The sequence below is a fragment of the Pieris napi genome, chromosome 2, assembly GCF_905475465.1.
Source record: "Pieris napi chromosome 2, ilPieNapi1.2, whole genome shotgun sequence".
NCBI classification, from domain to species: Eukaryota; Metazoa; Arthropoda; class Insecta; order Lepidoptera; family Pieridae; genus Pieris; species Pieris napi.
The window spans coordinates 2,991,184-3,009,353 of NC_062235.1; the positions used below are offsets into that span (position 1 = coordinate 2,991,184).

General features: G+C 34.1%; 1 protein-coding gene across 1 annotated transcript in view; it reads right to left on the reverse strand.

The window, feature by feature from the left end:
* The window catches only part of LOC125060281 (follistatin), a 35,762-nt gene extending 18,202 nt beyond the window's left edge, over positions 1–17,560 (reverse strand). Inside the window, exons 1-2 of the mRNA XM_047665102.1 lie at positions 17,110–17,560; positions 2,825–3,016 (exon numbers count right to left, since the gene is read on the reverse strand). Coding sequence (XP_047521058.1) covers positions 2,825–3,016; positions 17,110–17,170 — 253 coding nt within the window. The 5' untranslated portion in view covers positions 17,171–17,560. The remainder of the gene's footprint in view (positions 1–2,824; positions 3,017–17,109) is intronic.
* Between the last annotated feature and the right edge of the window lie 610 nt (positions 17,561–18,170).

Below are 18,170 nucleotides of genomic sequence, written 5' to 3' on the forward strand. Positions count from 1 at the left end.
GTGTGAGATCCGGTCCTACGGGATTTAATAGGCTCTGTAATTTTAGTTTAATACATTTTTTCCATAGTTTTAGATATACATACTTAAAGTATTGCGATGAGATTTGACGCGTTAAATAGGGAAATATTTTTTTGAAGTTATACTTCTTTAGGCGCGTTATGAAAAATTGATGAGAGTGAAATTTTACGATGCGCGCGCACCGTGACACAAAATTAACAAAATGAAGTTGCCCACGGAAGATGCTACGGCATTGGACATAATTTAAAAACAACATTCGAATAATAATAGAATTTATGTTACACTTAATGTAAGATAATAATAAAAAAATATTTATTTATTTAATTTTTTAAATGTAAACTGAACTTTATTGACCATAATGACTCCTTTTCCAGCCTTTGATTATTTAATTGTAATTAATTATTTGCATACAATCAAAAACTATTTTTAATAATGCCAAATGAAGTATAACGCACGTACATAAGTACACGCACCCTTTTTTTTTATTATAAATAAACTAAAAGTACAGAAAACAAAAACCATTAAAGGGGTTTAAGCTTGGTGCCTGGCTACACCATAGTACAAAATTGTACCTATAAACTAAAGAGTAAAAAAAAACGAATAGAAAACATTACAACAGTTGCCAGAGCCATAAAGGGAAAAAAAAAACATTACAACAGTAACAAAAAAAAGTTTTTATACTTTATAAGTAAAATTATTGTTTTAAATTTATGGACGCAAATAATCACAGGTTAAAAAATACCTTTTAAGGGTATCCACCATTACAATTTTCGGGTGTTATTTTAAGGATTGAAGGTAAATTAACAAGGCGTGGAACAATATATGAGGTACGAAGAACGGATCGTATACATTAGATGTTGAATAAGAATATTTAACGATTCTTTAGTATATGATAAAAGCAAATCTAAGATACGAGAAAGGAATTCTGTGAACAGAACCGAAGTAGGCCATATTGAATCGTTAAGGAAATCCAATAACTTTTAAATAATCAATTAATACAATTCCATTAGGATTTTTATAAATTCTCACGAAGTTTAATCAAAGCGCTGGGAATATAAATTTAAATGCAAATTATCTCTTAACTTTTCGTATTCATTAGTTAAAGATAAAGTTATTTGATTTTCATGTTTCAGGATTAACATTTTTTCGTTTTTTAATAGGAATATTTCTAACCAAGAAAAATTATAAGATCGGATTTCTTCAACGCACGTAATTGCTCTCATAGAAAAATCCACTGGCGCACGGCGTGAATCATCCAAAAATAGTGAATGATAAAAACAAAGTTTGTAGCGTCACTCATTATTTTATGATGTAGGCCCACGGGTTTGGGGGAGATGGCCAGCACGTATTGTATAATTTAGATGTACTCCGGGTACATATAAATTATACAATACTGGTTGTATTAATAAAGTGAAATTATAATATAATGATAACGTATGCAAATGTTTAATTAAACGTTCATTGAACTTTTTGTTCTAATTTAATGAAAATACAGGTTATGTAATTTATAAAAAAATAAATAAAATAAGTCAGTGGCGCTACAACCTCTTTAGGTCTAGGACTCAGATTTCTGAATCTATTTCATGATAATTTTTAAATCTAATAGGCAAGTAGGTGATCAGCCTCCAGTGCCTGACACACGCCGTCGACTTTTTGGGATGTTTTTGGTTTGGACATGTCGGTTTCCTCACGATGTTTTCCTTCACCGTTCGAGCGCGAATGTTAAGTGCACAGCAGGGGATCGAACCTGCGACCGCGGAGATGAGAGTCACACGCTGAAGCCACTAGGCCAACACTGCTTATGTAATTTACATTTAAATTAAACAAATTAATCAACTTTGAAATTATAATGTGTACATTAAATGTAAAGTTCCCTGTTTTCAGTGTGTTCACTCATCTTGTTTTTACAATTAAGGCTTCAGAACAGACATAATTATTATTCTTGATTATTATTATTAGTCTTGATAGAGGTTTTTATATTGATATAATAAATTAATTCTAATTAAAATAATAATAATTTACGCTTTTCAGGAAATCTTGGAATGATATACATTTTGTATTAAATACACTAAGTATTAAATTATTTGAGAATTATAGAAGTTCTATTGACATCTATTGGTATACAATATGGAAAAATGGAGGACAATGGGGGACCTTTGCCTGTAGGCACACATTATCAGTTTTCGTAGATAAAGAAAAACATCTATATTGTATATATTTTCTATTCTGATGCTATAAATAAATAAATATTGTCATCTATATTTTATCGTCAATAAAACACGTAAAACTAGGATTTTAATGTTAAAGTTGCCAACGTACGAAACCAGGGCCCACTTTAAGACGTTGTCAGTGGAGAATCGCAGAAAATTAATTGATATATCGTTTGCAGTTAAGATATTTAATAATCAGCTTGATTGCCCGAAACTTCTATCTAAATTTAAGTTTCGTGTACCCCAGGCATCCCATTATTCCATTTGTCCCTCTTTTAGGTAGAATGCGTTTTGGTTAAAGCTCACCGATGTCCAGATTAAGCATTCTGATAAACGAGCTAGGATATCCATAGTTGCTCCCTTCACACTTTAATATCGATTTTTGTTTAGTTTAGTAATTTTAATTTTTTTGATTAGTAATTGTATTTCTTTTGTTATGTTTAATAATTGTTTTGATTGATATTTGTATGATCTCTACATGTCATGTTTGCCTTTAAGGGCTTGTCACATAAAAAATTGTATTTTGTGGTTGTTTTACCAATGTATCAGTGTGCCGAGCGTTGGCTTTTTATCAATAAAAAAAAGTATTTTCTTACCAGCACAAGCAGTACACGGTACACCACCAGACAGTGCCTTGTAGAAGAATATCTCGCCGCTGTCTAGGTCTCGTGGACTCCACGCGGCCGGCGCTCTGGCCCCGCCCGCGCAGCATTCCGCCCGTCCCACGCGGAGTGCCGCCACAGAAGTACACCTACCGCCACGCTCCATTCCGGTCCAACAAATCCCGGCTGAAAGTAGAGACTATTTAAAACGTGTTGAACAAACGATTATATAGAGCTAATAGACTCGGCCAAGCGTTGCTGTGGCTAAGATTTTTGTTATATTACATAGTAGTAAACTTATAAACTTATGTGGTTATGCCATTAAATTGTAGCTTATGTGAAACGTTGGTAATTATTTTGATAAGGATCAATACCTAGGTACGAATAAAGAGCCTTTTCTAGCGGTGGTATTTTAATAAAAATAATAAAAGGACGCTTATTGTGACGTAACTATAAAAGATAGAGACATGCTGTCGCAACATTTTTCATAGATAGTGATGTGTCCTGAAAAATTGTGATACATCGTTTTGTTCTATCATTAATAGTTTTCGCAGCGCACAGGATTGAAGTAAGTTTTTTGTTTATTTTTTTATACCTTGGGTTAGATTATTCAAGTTTTAGTAAGCAGCCCTAATTTTTTGAAAACGAAACATAGCCTATGTCACTCGGGAATAGTGCTTGCCAATGGTGAAAGAATTTTTGAAATCGGTCCAGTAGCTTCGGAGCCTATTCATTTCAAACAAACAAAAAATCAAACCTTTCCTCTTTATAATATTAGTATAGAAGTATAGATACAGCAAAAGGTTTTTATAATTACAATTAAACCCGTAGATGAACAATGATAGTTGTGAATTAAGTTAGAGTAGGATTTCCATAGATTTAACAGAAAGATATATACAACTACAGTTTCATGACATAATACTTGGGTACGCCAATAAAGGTCGTAATATCTCAAGACCTATTCCAGCTTACATTTAAAATAGGAACGCTAGTCGCTAACAAAAGAATAAAGCTTTCGATTAGTCAAACAATGAAATAGGAAATGTAAAAGGGGAACCGAACAAAGTCAATAAACTTATAATTTATAGAGTTTAAGAGCTCTCGAGGGCTACGCTATGTACTGATTGTTTTTACTCACAGTTTCGTTAATAACGTGCCAGACAACGTCATTTAAGATTGCTAACGTCCTTAATACGATATTATTTATTTTTAATTTCATGCCAGCATTTCTATGAAACACCAAAGATTTTTGAAGTGAAACTTCTTTATCGGGGTTGGAAAAAAATTTAGTGTAACATTTTTTCGTTACGCGTCACATTTTTCCGTTACGCGCCATTTTTTTAAGTGAAACTTCTTTATCGACGTATGGGAGAAATTTTGTAGCAGGTTACGCGCCATGTTGCTTTTTGAAGTCAAACTTCTTTATCGGCGTTGGAAAAAAATTTACACACATTTGTCACATTTTTCGGTTACGCGCCATCTTTTTCTTGTCCCTACCACGGTTGATCCGAAGAGATTCGAAGCCATTAGTAACAAAAATATATAATAACGATAACAATGTTGTGTGTATTACTATAATACTAATAATTCTATTACAATTAATGAAATTCTCTAATAATCTTAGTACTACAGTAGTACAGTAATAAGTTAAAATGAAATAATTGTATTGGTATTCATGTCTATGATAATAAAAGCCTTTTGTTAAACTTTATCTAATTTAACTTTATTTAACCAATTTCTGTGAAGTTGCATATAGTAGATCATTTTCCGAAAAATAAGGTCATAAAGAAGTTTCACTTCTTACGTGTGTACACCTAGTACACGCACACATTTTTTTTAATGTTAAGCGTATTTAAAGTAAGTGTTTGCCGCCACTACTATGTGGAACGCTGCCAATTCGATTTAGGATCCTTCAATAGCGTACCAATTCTTAAAAGGTCGGCAGCGCACTTGTGAGCCCTCTAGCATTGTGAGTGTCTATGGGCGGCGGGCAGTATCACTTAACGTCAGGCCTCCTGTCAGTTTGTTACATAAAAAAAAATGTTTTAAATACTACCTTACTCCGTCCATAAATGAGCGGAATTTCCAAAAAATAAGCATAACAAAAGGAAATAACTTTCGCAACAGCTCATCAAATTGTCAGTCAAAAACGTTTCTTGATTCAGACTGGCCATAAAAGCGCAACAGTTTACAATACAGGAACGATGTATGTATATGTCCATATACAGCATGGGTTGGGATACTCGTTCCAAAGTTCACAAGATGCGTATGGGATTCCTGAGTGAGTCACGATTCGCGAGTCGCTAGACGTTCGACAGACGCTATTTTTCATATTGTCTCGTACATGGTCAGCCAGTCCATTTTTCCTCTTAAGCGCGTTAATTTTAAAATATTCAAACGGCTTTAATTCATTTCAGCTTAACACGAACCGAGAATTTTAAACGTTATTTTTTATTGCGACCGACGCAATCATTCGGTCGTTAACAAATATGTATTTTTGAATTATTTGTTTTCAGAGCACTCTAAATTCTTTTAGCTTTCATCTATTCATAGAGACCGTGTTTAGGGGTTTGTAATTAAATGTATGTTATGCGAAACGTGAAACCAAAATAAATAGTAGCATTTGTTTATTAAAGTTACAGTATATGTTACAAGCTTTAATTTCTAAAATACATGACAGTTATGGTAAACATAAATGTTACAAAAAAATTAAAAAGGAAAATTCAATAAATATATTATACTTCCAATTTTTGATTTTATTAGTAACTTGCTGTTCCTGCCACGCTTCGCTGTGGCATATTGTGATTGAGTGTTTGAGAAATGTGAAACAAAACAAAGAAAAAATTTCATATAAGATTAATTTTGCCAAAATAAAAAAACATATATAAACATACATAGATAAAAACAATCCTTGATGCGGATTTTATACCATGCTTAAATTTCAGCTCGATCAGTGCAGAACTTTTTGAGTTTTTGAAGCGTACACAAACCAACATAATATTTATATATATATATATATATAGATTTTTGCTTAGCAATAATTAGCAATGCAGCGGATTAGATATCAGATAGGCAAGTCAAGAGCTTAGAGCAGGTAAGAAGAACTGGCAAGAAACTTTCCGCCACTCTTTTTAATCGCCAAGTATTGTCATACAAATTGTTTGAACTGGAGCAGATCAATCCCAAGGATTAGGATCATTTAAGTATTCCTCAAATTTATAAAACGCTTTATTGATTAATTTCCGTTACCGGCACTTAACAATGCCTCTTTTAAAATTAATCAATCCACTTATACTGATGCAGTTGATGCAACATTGTAACAGAGTTATCGGTATATATATAATCTATATGTTGTATTTCAAAACCTGACTGGAGCCACGCAGACGCTGACCAACTACCAGACGTGATTTTTTTACATTCAGGGCATGCATCCTGAATGGGCATTTATTTTTGTTTAAACTTACCTGTTGTATTTGATCAGCGGTAAAAATGTAAATGAAACAGAATAATGATTTTGATGCCGCGACACGGGCGTTGACTCGACTCACACCTGAACGTATCAAAGTGTTATTGTTATTATAGAGAAAACATAAACCTTATTTGAAAAGACTGCCAATAATTTGGCAGTCCCAACGCGAATATCTTAATATATATAAATTACGTGTCATGTTGTTTGTCCGCTATGGACTCCTAAACTATCGAACCGATATCAATCAAATTTGCTCACCGTGTGCAGTTTGATCTAACTTAAAAGATAGGATAGGTTACATCTCAATTTATACCAGCAATATTATTTTATTGCAAATTATTTGATAGTCACAATTCTAACAGATGGCGCTGTGTTGAAAGTACCAACGTTTCAAATAAGCTACAATTTAATGGCATTACCACCAAAAAAGCATGTTGGTCATGACTGGTGTTCTCCTACCGTTTCCCTTGAATAGGATACTACTATGTAATATAACAAAAACCTTAGCCACAGCAACGCTTGGCCGGTCTGCTAGTATACTATAGATTGCTAAAAATATTGACGTCATATTCAAAGTCGTATTGCGAAACGAAATTCTTAGCTAGTTCCGTCATATGGCGCCAATTTCGGCTCCGAAGCGGATCTCAAACACATGCCTAAAATTTTTTGCCTTGGCGCTTTTAAAATACGAACTATGAACGTTTTTTTTTTGTTTATTAATTACATACAAAAAATGAATGGAATTTTAATTATCTATTTGAATAAGACACTTATTAAGTTTTTGATTGATTGTAACGATTGTTAAAAGTATAGATTACGTATTGTCTTGTGAAAGATTCAGTTGTGTTTTAATGTCAACGTCAACATATCGTTTTCAAATTGACAACGTACAAATTAAAATTAACAAATAGCTACGTTTTACTTTTTGATTAAACAAAAATTAGCACGCATAAAAAATTCAGCGCCAAACGATGTTGTCAAGAATCCAAGAATAAAACAAATATAGAAGAAATGTCACAGATTCAGGTATAAACGTATTCGTTTGCTGCAATATAAATAGAGCAAAAGTAATGGCATTTCTGTCCACTACTCCGTTATTTGTGGGCACATGAATGGTCCGAAAATAGACATACGAAATAATACGCTCCGTTTGTTTTCATTCTGTGGCGATATTAATATGTCGCCGCCTGGTCACGTCAAAATATGTGGATTTCCAAAACAAATGACTGACATCCAATTTCCAGTGAAATCAAAATATTTTGCGTTTACTTATTAAACAAACAAAAAATATTCACCAGCCAAAGTTTCGTTTTAAGAACATCTTTGTTTAAAATCGAAAATATCTTTCACGAAATAAATAATGCTTATACACTGGTATCTTATTCCGGCCATACAATCCGCAGAGGTGATGAGAACTTGGAGAAACTGATCGTGGTTGGAAACAGATGGCAAAAGATCACGTGGCCGAGGCTAACCAACAGTCATAAGAGAGACGCTGGACAGAACCCGGTGGAAACAGACAGTCCACTCCAGATACTTCGTTGCTGACCACGATGCTCAGACATGAGAGAGACATGACATTAAACAGAGAGATAGAGAGAAACACTGGTAAACTCCCAGAATGTTTCCCATGTCCAGATTATATGTGTTTTTTATTTGTTACTTAAATTCAATTTCAAAGATGATATAAAATATGAAGCAATATTCAATCTGTCATTTAGTGTTACCTCAGGTGTGCAAAGTAATAAAATATTGGGGCACGTAAAATTTATAACCCAAAGATAATAAATTAATTCAATAAAACATTAGACATTCGCTAATAACGTTTTAATTACATCTCAGCAAAAAAACAGTGTCAACTTTAGTCTTAAATGAGTCATAAAAGTTTTATTTATAAGCGCGTGTCTCAACGCTGTGGTCGTGTGTTCAAACCCTAACAATGCTGGAATGTCTCTTTTATGTAATATATGTAAGCAGCATTATAAAAGTGACTCAAAAATAGACTACGTGTAAGGCACAAAAGTCTGTCTCAACTACTTATAAATAAAAGAAAAATAATAAAAAAGTGCGTGCGTACAAAGTACACAATGCACGTGTCAGAAGTGAAACCTCTTTGTAAATTAATTATTGAGTAATTAAGCTGCCCAAATTCCATAATGTAATTTTGCCAGTCTTTCTATATTAATGAATGATACTTAGGCTAATTAAAAATCAGAATTAAAATTAGTTGTACTTATGTATATAAAAACTAGTGGACCCGACAGACGTTGTCCTGCATGATATTTCAAGCAATTATGTAGTAAAGCAAAGTATGAAAGTACCGACAGCAGCGCCATCTGGCGGGCTGATTTGTGAATCTAAACCATTCCCAGATCCCCTTGAACACACACAAAAAATTTCATCAAAATCGGTCCAGTCGTTTGAGAGAAGTTCAGTGACATACACACTCACAGAAGAATTATATATATAAAGATACCACCATAAATATGGTAACAATTACCAAATAATATAACAAATTCACTATTATCACAATTGCTAACTTATCTCCAGATTTTCTAAAATAGCCAACTGGGTCTTAGCAAAAAAGGTCGTGGTTCTGTGGCCTTATAAAAATACAAAAAAAATAGTAAGTTAGTTACCTTAATAAAATAATAATCATATTGATATGTATTAAAAACACCATCGGTGTTCAAGTATGAATAATTGCACCACAATATTATACAAGCACATCTTAATTAAAGAAAAAACAATCGACTAAAACGCTGCACATCGTGACGTTCGAAAAACAAATGCCATCGATATGTGTGCTCTTCTATTTTTTTTTAATTTTAATTTTTTTTATTGAACAATTCACACCAATTGACCTAGTCCCATGCTAAGCTGGTGAAGCTTGTGTTATGGGTACTAGGCAACGGATATACATGCATATTATAGATAGAAAGATATATAAATACATATTTAAACACCCAAGACCTAAGCACAAAACCAAAAGCTCATCACATCGATGTTTGTCTCAGCCGGGGATCGAACCCGGGACCCATAGATTCGCAGTCAGGGGTACTAACCACTAGACCAATGAGCCGTCTATGAAGTGTTGTAACGCATTTTTATTTTTTTATTTTATCTAGAACGCGATGACTGCCAATTTGACGGTATGTTTGTTATAGCTTAGTAAATATACCTGCCCCGATGTCTTAAGTCTGAAATAGGTTTTTGGGTCAGACAAGGGACACAGACAAATGCAAGTCTGGGTCACAGTAAGGGAGGCTTATTTAAAATTGTGATTGTCTGGTAGCCTCCAGCCGACCTACTTTTCCTTTGAAGGACGTATTTAAGCAGGTGTCTGGACGAGTTTTGCATAATACTATAAAACCCTGTCTAGCCGTTTCATTATAATATTGAATTAATTGCTTCTGAAACTGATTTTACGACGGTAAAGTTTAAATGATCCTAAATGGATATGGAAATAATAATATATTTAGTAAGGAAAGATTTTAATTTTATTATGTATTCAATATAAGGCGAAATTAGCTAGTAGTAGCATGGTATTCCCAGTTCTGTACGTGTAGACTCACACCAATAGATAATTCTATATATCATAGAACCTATTTGTCTATAAAAAATATACAGGTGTTGTAGCATCATTCAAATTTATTATACTAATAATTTTAAAATTTTGGCATTTTAAGAAATGTTTTTTTTCTTATGTTTGGTCCCTTGAGGCCTATAATGAGTGGCATCCTTAATGAAAATATCATTAATCGGTAGCGATGTGAAGTGATTGACGTGAATTGAAGTGAGAGACATACATCGATACAAGCATACTAAAGGTATATATATAAAATAAAAATCCAACATTTTTACGTGGTATACGGTAAGCACAGCATAGATATATTAATGAATGAAGATTCTTAATATCACGTCTAAAACTTGCCGAAGAATTTAACATTTCACGTAACAATTACGATCCATTTTTAGCATTTAGAAAAAAGCAACATTGTTTTGTGTATAAGAAACTCATGTGTTGATTTGAAATACAAAATGTAGGAATTTTTGACAGAGTGCCAAAAATCCAATGAATGAGAATATGCAACAAATCTTTGTAATTTGACTAATTGATTGAAAGCGAAATGTTGAAGTTTTGTTTACCGTTTGGAATTCACAGGTTTATCACGTAGAATATTTTTACATAGGATGAGTTAAACACCTTATGCTATTCCTAGATATAGCAGTTTCTTGCCAGTTCTTCTTGCCCTCTCTGGCACTTGCGAACTGGTAGTAAATGTAAATTTAGAATCAATTTAACATATTTTTTGTTGACGTTCATAAGTGTACTTGTTTACTATGAATAAAGTTATTTTGAGTTTGAGTTTGATATGCTTACTCTACACATGATGCCAAACTGAGAAAATAGGATCCTCTCTCATTCTTACTAGGTCCGTCAGGCGCCCAAGTTGCCGATCAACACTAGATCTTTGAAAGTATTTACGCCAGCGGAGCAGCTACTTAAACATCTTTTCTTATTTCATAAAATCCTCCCTTAGGCTCATGCAGAGTGTATGTGGGAGTTGACTACAATGCCTTGCCCACCAAACCCTGAGGAATGCCTCGTCAGGAGCAGATCACATCCGTCAAGAAGGAATGTTACAAAACTGCGACTTTCCCAAAACTTTCTTCTCTGACTCTGTGGAGGGCGGAATGTGTGCTCTTCTCCCAACCTAAAGGAAGGCGGAGTCAAACTCATTTATTCATATAGGTAACACAATGTACACTTATGAACGTCAAACAATAAATATACATTAAATACTTCTAATTTTACATTTACTGCCAGTTCTTACTTCCAATTCCGAACCAATTCGGCTTAGGGTCCTTCAAGAAAAGAGTGTACCAATTCTTAAAAGGCCGGCCACGCATTCGCGAGCCCTCTGGCATTGAGAGTGTCCATGGGCGGCGGTATCACTTAACATCAGGTGAGCCTCCTGCCCGTTTGCCCCCCCGTTCTATTAAAAAAAACTTAATCAAGGGCGTAGAACGGAAGATAAGAACTGGCAATAAACTCTCCGCCACTCTTTTTAGTCGTTCGAGTACAACTGTTTGAAAATTAGCAGCGTCAGTCGAAGTCTTGAGAATTGCCAAATTGTTTTTATTATGTCAATAGTAACTATTGCGACTGCACAATTTCATAGTCTCTCTGAGTGGTATGATCATTGACATCAATTCAGTCGGCTATCTTATCGCGCGATATCGGAGTCTGAGTATCATCCAATTAACCACTTACGTACTTTGTAAAGGAAAGATACCTTTGCCTACTAAGATATCGTTCAGTCAATTATAAACATTTATTTTGTATGCGTCTTGGCTTTTTAACTGTTATCGCGATGTTATAAAGTCAAAAGTTTATTAATTTAAGAATTTTACGTGCTGTTATAACTGTATATAGATAGTTTCTTAAAAATATTGTTATGGAGTGCACATTTTAGCATTCATTTAGTGACGTCTAAGAATGTATAAACGATAAAATTGGTACATTTACGGAGTAATTGAAATAGCCAACTTGAGCGTTGCAGCGACCGAGAAATGATTTAATTGTAGCGATATATTGACAGCGCAATTATGTCATTAGTTGCCATATTATATGGTATTTAATTATTAATTTATACATTACATGTAACGTAAATAACAAGCTAATACAGAATATATCAGATTTATTAAGTCGTATATAAATACGTTGTTGTTGAACCTATTAAGGCGTCTTAGGTAACTTATACGTTTGATGAAAATTCCAATCAATGGGATAGTATTCTTACAAGCGCATAATTGTCTCTTTCCATCACAGGCAGATGACAATTTGACAGAAAGAGAGAGAAGTTATAATAGTGATACAAGACTAGGGTAGGTTTATAGTTCAAAAACTATAAGAAACTGAGCCAATCTGGCGCTTTGTATTGAGAATATGTAAACAAATTTCACGGAATTATTTGCACGCATCTGCACATAAATCTCGGAGGTGATTGAATGCAGACGTAGTGTGCCCATGCGCATAATTCAAAAGACCAGGAATCGCCGTTTGGCATGCAGACGGCCGCGTTCATTCCAAAGCAATAAACCCGTTAGCGGCGTAGTATACATATAGTACAATTTGTATTGTAACGTATGTCTGAGCTATATAAGTAGTACTATATACAACTGTCATAGGATGCGTTGGCATTCCTTGGGACCATTAGAGCACAGGATGTGATAAACTGGTTAAATAACGTGTATAGCTAAACTGCAGAGCGGCTCGCAACGGCACCGATTTCTAATTATTAGCCTCTAAAGTGCCGACGTTACAACGAAATTATTTTGCTTAGAATATTGTAGTTTTAAATTAATTGTAATGTAGGTTATCGACATTTTACAGCACATCACTAGCCCGCAGGTGACACGCTCGTCTTGAAACATTGTCTCGGCGCCGGACAACCGGGCGACCCAGCTTTTCGATATTTATTTACACATGCAAATGCCCGATTGATAACAATACAATTTTGCATCGAAATGGCCAATCGCCATCGTGAATTGGAAATCGGTTGAATAAGAAATTCTGAAATGCAAGTCCGATATAAACTACTAAATTTTGATTTATAATACGACCTGAATCTATAAACATTTATTTTATTTGTGAAATTATTTTATAGCGCGTAAATTCCAAACGTAATGTAATAATTATCAACCTTATATATGTATTATTATTTAAGAAGTGTTGGCCTAGTGGTTTCAACGTGTGACTCTCATCCCTGGAGTCGTAAGTTGAGCCCCGAGTGTGCACCAATTGATTTCTGTCTATTTGCGCATTTTACTCCCGTATGGTGAAGGAAAACATCGCCAGTTGCCTATTAGAAATGATCACACACACAGAAATCTGAGGCCTAGACCTAAAGGTAACGGTATAAGTATATCAAGCTTAATAGTAGGTAAAATAAGCTAAGCAATATCGTAAGAAAATTGTGTATTTAAAAATGAAATACCGCCCGTACTGAATGACCTCATGTATTACTTGCTTCCGTTTAGTTTTTTGCTACTGCAGTAGTGCAATTACAAGAAAATTGTTGGCGTTTTTTAATAAATAATTACAATGATATTTTATTATGAAATATTATTATTACACCTTTTCTATAGCAATCAAGGCTTACAATAATTTACCAATAGAATTAAAAGATCTTCCAACTAAAGTTTTTAAAAATTGTCTTGATGTATTACTTTTAGAAAAAAATGTATTATTCAATAAATGATTATTTGCGTGAGACACTGTAGTTGATATAAATTTAATAACGTATGATACAAATAATATAAGAATTGGCCAATTTATATGACTAATAATGTAAAATTCCTTTAGACAAATTTGCGCGCCATTGTGTGTGTCAGAATATGCGAACTTACGATTGTACCACCTTACACATTTTTGTAACATATTCTTGCAATAAATTATTATTATTATTGTTAACGCAAGTTCACATTCGTATTCACATATTCTTGGCCCTACTGTCTGCCCCTAATCTACTGGCCCGTGAAGATCTCAAAGCAAGCAACGCAAATGGAAACGGATAGGCCATACACTCCGAACGGATCTCAATCATATTGCTTGATTAGAACCCGCAAGGAAAGCGGAAGCGTGGCCGTCCAAGGCAAACCTGCCATGCCGTGCAGATGAGGCAAAGAGAGCCGGAAAGACTTGGAGCGAGGCGATACGAGGCTTTTTTTTTTATAGAACGGGGGGCAAACGGGCAGGAGGCTCACCTGATGTTAAGTGATACCGCCGCCCATGGACACTCTCAATGCCAGAGGGCTCGCGAGTGCGTTGCCGGCCTTTCTCGCGAAGACCGAACGCGATGGAGAATCTCTACCTTCCGCCCCATTTAGCGGTTATAAGACATTAAGTCAAGTTTACATTAAGGTCCATCTTCTGATTCGTATTTAATTTTTTTTATAAGGGGCCAATTATAGGGGGGCAAACGAGCCTACCCAAAAAGGGCAGTTATCGCAGCCCATAGACACCGATTTGGGTGCGTTGCGGGCCTTTGAGGGAGGAGTACAACAATAACAATTCTTCGTGTATGACAATCTTTAAACAGAAGAAATAGTCATGACAATAGATTTAAAACGTTCTAAATAGCTGTACTGTATTTGCTCCAGGTAGCGGAGATATTTAAATTTATCACGTTTTAACATCTTTTTTTCGCCCCTATTAAATGGTCAAACACAAATATATTTTGTAATACAAACCAGTAGTTTGACTAACTCTATTTGCCGTATTGTATTCCTATAGATTTACGAGTACTTATAAACTGGACAATCAAAGTGAAATAGTGTAAGCGTTGGTCTGGCCACTCTAACGGATGTTTTGCAGACAGTCGCCGCCGAGCTATTTACCTAACTTTAATACACTCATATAGGCGCTAACTACCACTAATTTCACTCAAACATTCACGCTTTTAAGGGAAAACTATTTAAAATATTGATTGTATTTGGAACGACTAGCTTACGACTATAATTACGTGGGAGCTGTTTTACGTAAATTTCATTCAATAATATGTATATACGTAATTAGAACGAATTTTGATTTTGATTGTGATTAATACCGATTTTTTAAATACCATGGCACCTTGTACTCCGGGGCTGAGATGCCGATTCTCCTCTTCTACATAGGTACATTCCTTTTTTAAGTATATAATATACTAGCTGACCCGGCAAACGTTGTTTTGCCATGTATGTATATTATTTCTAGGAAATATTTTGAGTTCAATAAAAATAACTATCTACTATTATAAAAAAATAGGGGTCAATCGTAGGGTGGTGAAAATTAAGGGTTGTAAATATATTAATTTATGACACATAAACAAACAAAAAAAATATCCAAACAATAAAAATAAAATTTTTGGGGTGGACACCCCTTATCACTTAGGGGTTTGAAAGATAGAAAGTAACCGATTCTCTGACTTACTGAATATGCATAAAAAAATTCATAAGAATTGGTCGAGCCGTTTTGGAGGAGTATGGGAACGAACATTTTAACACGAGATTTTTATATATTAGATAATATTTTGCCAGTTTTTCTCTTCCGTTCTACGCCCTTGATTTGAGAACTGGCAGTAATTGTAAAATTAGAAGCATTTCATTTGTATATATTTTCTTTTTTTTGATGTTCATAAGTGTACATTGTGTTACCTATATATGAATAAATTATTTTTAACTTTATATGACCTCCGATTTCTCTACATGCTTTCTTGAATGTATTTTATTGATCGATCTACTTTCGAGTATAAAATATGCAGGTTATCTTACGATATTTTTCGTACGAGCAAGGATTACTTATATAAAAGGAAGTCTGCCGTAATACAAACACAATACTCCTGATGGTTACAAGCGCGTTTATTAGCGTTTAGTTAAGACTCATTAACTGAAAAGAATTGAATGATATAAACATATTTAATTGTGATTTTGTTCTCTACCAAACGCGAATGTAGTGTGAGAATCAAAATTCAACTCACCGTTATTTACTATATAGACTGAGTTACGTCTTTTTTATTTATTTATTATTACAATGATTTCAATACTATTTCTTATAAATATTTAATATGAAAAGCATGAACGTTATCATATTCCAAGAGATTATATTGACTCATATAATCATAATTTCATTTCTCGCAATTAATAGTTGATTATTATGTAATACTTTTATTTAGCGATGAGATTAAGGAAAAAGATTTTATTAATTATAATAATTTTTATGCAATAATCTGTCTTAGATGTCTGTAGTTTCTGTTTCATCATAAATATCTTTCTACATAAAGTAACGTTAAGTTATTTTATTAATGTATTGTCCCAAAAACAAAAAGCAATTAATTAATCTATTATAAAGTTAACGAATTCACAACAATAATGTTTGGGAAAACCCCTCGCTGCCAAATGTTTTGTTCAGTGCAGAGTCTGTTAAAATTATATTTAGAAAACCTATGTTTATTTGGTTGTTCAATTAATAGTTTTAATAAAGCGACAATAACTTTTACATAAAAATGCGTTTTATTGTATTAAAAGCAAATTGTCTCTTGTAAATTTTACCGTCGCTTTAAAATGGCAAAACCGCTTGGTTAATTTTTGGCCTATAATTTGTATCGTATTAAAGAGTTATAAGATTGAGCCCGCATCGAAATAATCATTGAAAATAACTCATAGCAAAGCAAGAAATTTAAGTATCTTTTACCCATCAATGTTTATTTAATAATATTATATACATATTGAGTAGATAAATTTGTTGCGTGTATTGTTAATATGAAACAATTTTTATCTCGTAATATAGGTACAATACGTTATAAAATTTAGAAGAAAATACAATTTTCTAGCCCAACTGGACACTGTAATATTGTAACTTTCGATTTATTAAAAATACATTATATATTAAAACACTGGTAATTAGTTTTTATTCTTGTACGTATTTTTGTACTTTGTCAATAATTAAATATAAATTTTTGATCTAATGTTATCGAAGTTGTGTGATAAAAATCTTAATTCAATATCAAAGAATAATTAGTAATTTAGTTAGATACTTTTGCTAGATTGATAAAAAGGGCGCGGAAGCCGATTTAGATGTTTATCAAGTCAATTTAGAAAAAAAAATCACAGAAAATTCTACGCAGTACAGCGTTTGAAATATGTTGTTTATTTGGACATATTAGGGCAAAAACAACAAACATTGAGGGAAGAAAACACTTTTGTTCCTATATTCCGAGGGATGGCCGTGTAGAATTTTTTTGAAAGTAATATAATATAATCTCACCTGCTGCCGGGCGCGCAAGCACGAGCGGCAGCACAAGCAGCGGCAGCAGCGGCAGCCGCATGCTCCCGGTCGCGTCACATGCCGGCGCGTGCGGCGCTCTGCGCTGGTCGCCGGCCGCCGCGGGACTGCGCACGTGCGCGCTCCGACGCGCCACTGACGCACACACCGCTACGTTTGCCAGTTCAAAAACGGCCGGATTCAGCTGATTTATACTGTATGCTTTTTAAAGGGCACGATTTAATACACTAATAAAATATTGGCTTTTATTTAATTAAGTTTTAAAAGTTTAACACAAGCGCGCCGTTTATATTGAGCACCGCGCGACAGAGCGCGCCCTCTTACCACCGGTGTTGCCCTATCGGGGAATCGTCGCGGACTGAGGTGAGCGCTGCAAGTGCACCGGAGTCGTCGACCGTAACATCGCGCGTCTCGGCCTTCCGTCTCCCAAGAATGCGCTGCAGACGCGACCCCCAACAGCCACCAAACCTCGTGCCATCCATTCATACGTCCATCTTTATCCGTAGACGATAAAAATAAAAAACCGTTTATTAGATGTTATATTTCATAATCTCCTTACGTAACGCCAGAGGCAGATCAATGAACTTAACGTTACTTAAGCGTTGAAGTCTTTTCAAGGGCGCTTATTAAAGTGCAAAAAAGTTGAATATCGTATATAAAAAGCGGTTGGCAACAGATTTTTTAATATATCCGAACAGGTATTTCTCCTGATTTGTCTACGATTTAAATAAACATGTATAAGTGTGAACAATACGATTATGTAATGAATCAACTGAGCGTAAATTGGCCGTCTGTTTAAAATACAACACGCAGAGCAGACGTTAAATTAATACATTTTACATAAATTAAGTTGTCGAAAAAATACCAACAACGTTTTCAAACGGACCTACGCTTTTAATTTTCGTTCACATAAAAATATAATTGGGCATTTCGTTTGATATAATGATATTAAATAAAAATATAATAAACTAAGACAAAAAGTATATTATTCGCGCTTTAATCGTTTTTGATTTATTAACTGATATAATAATATAAATAAATAA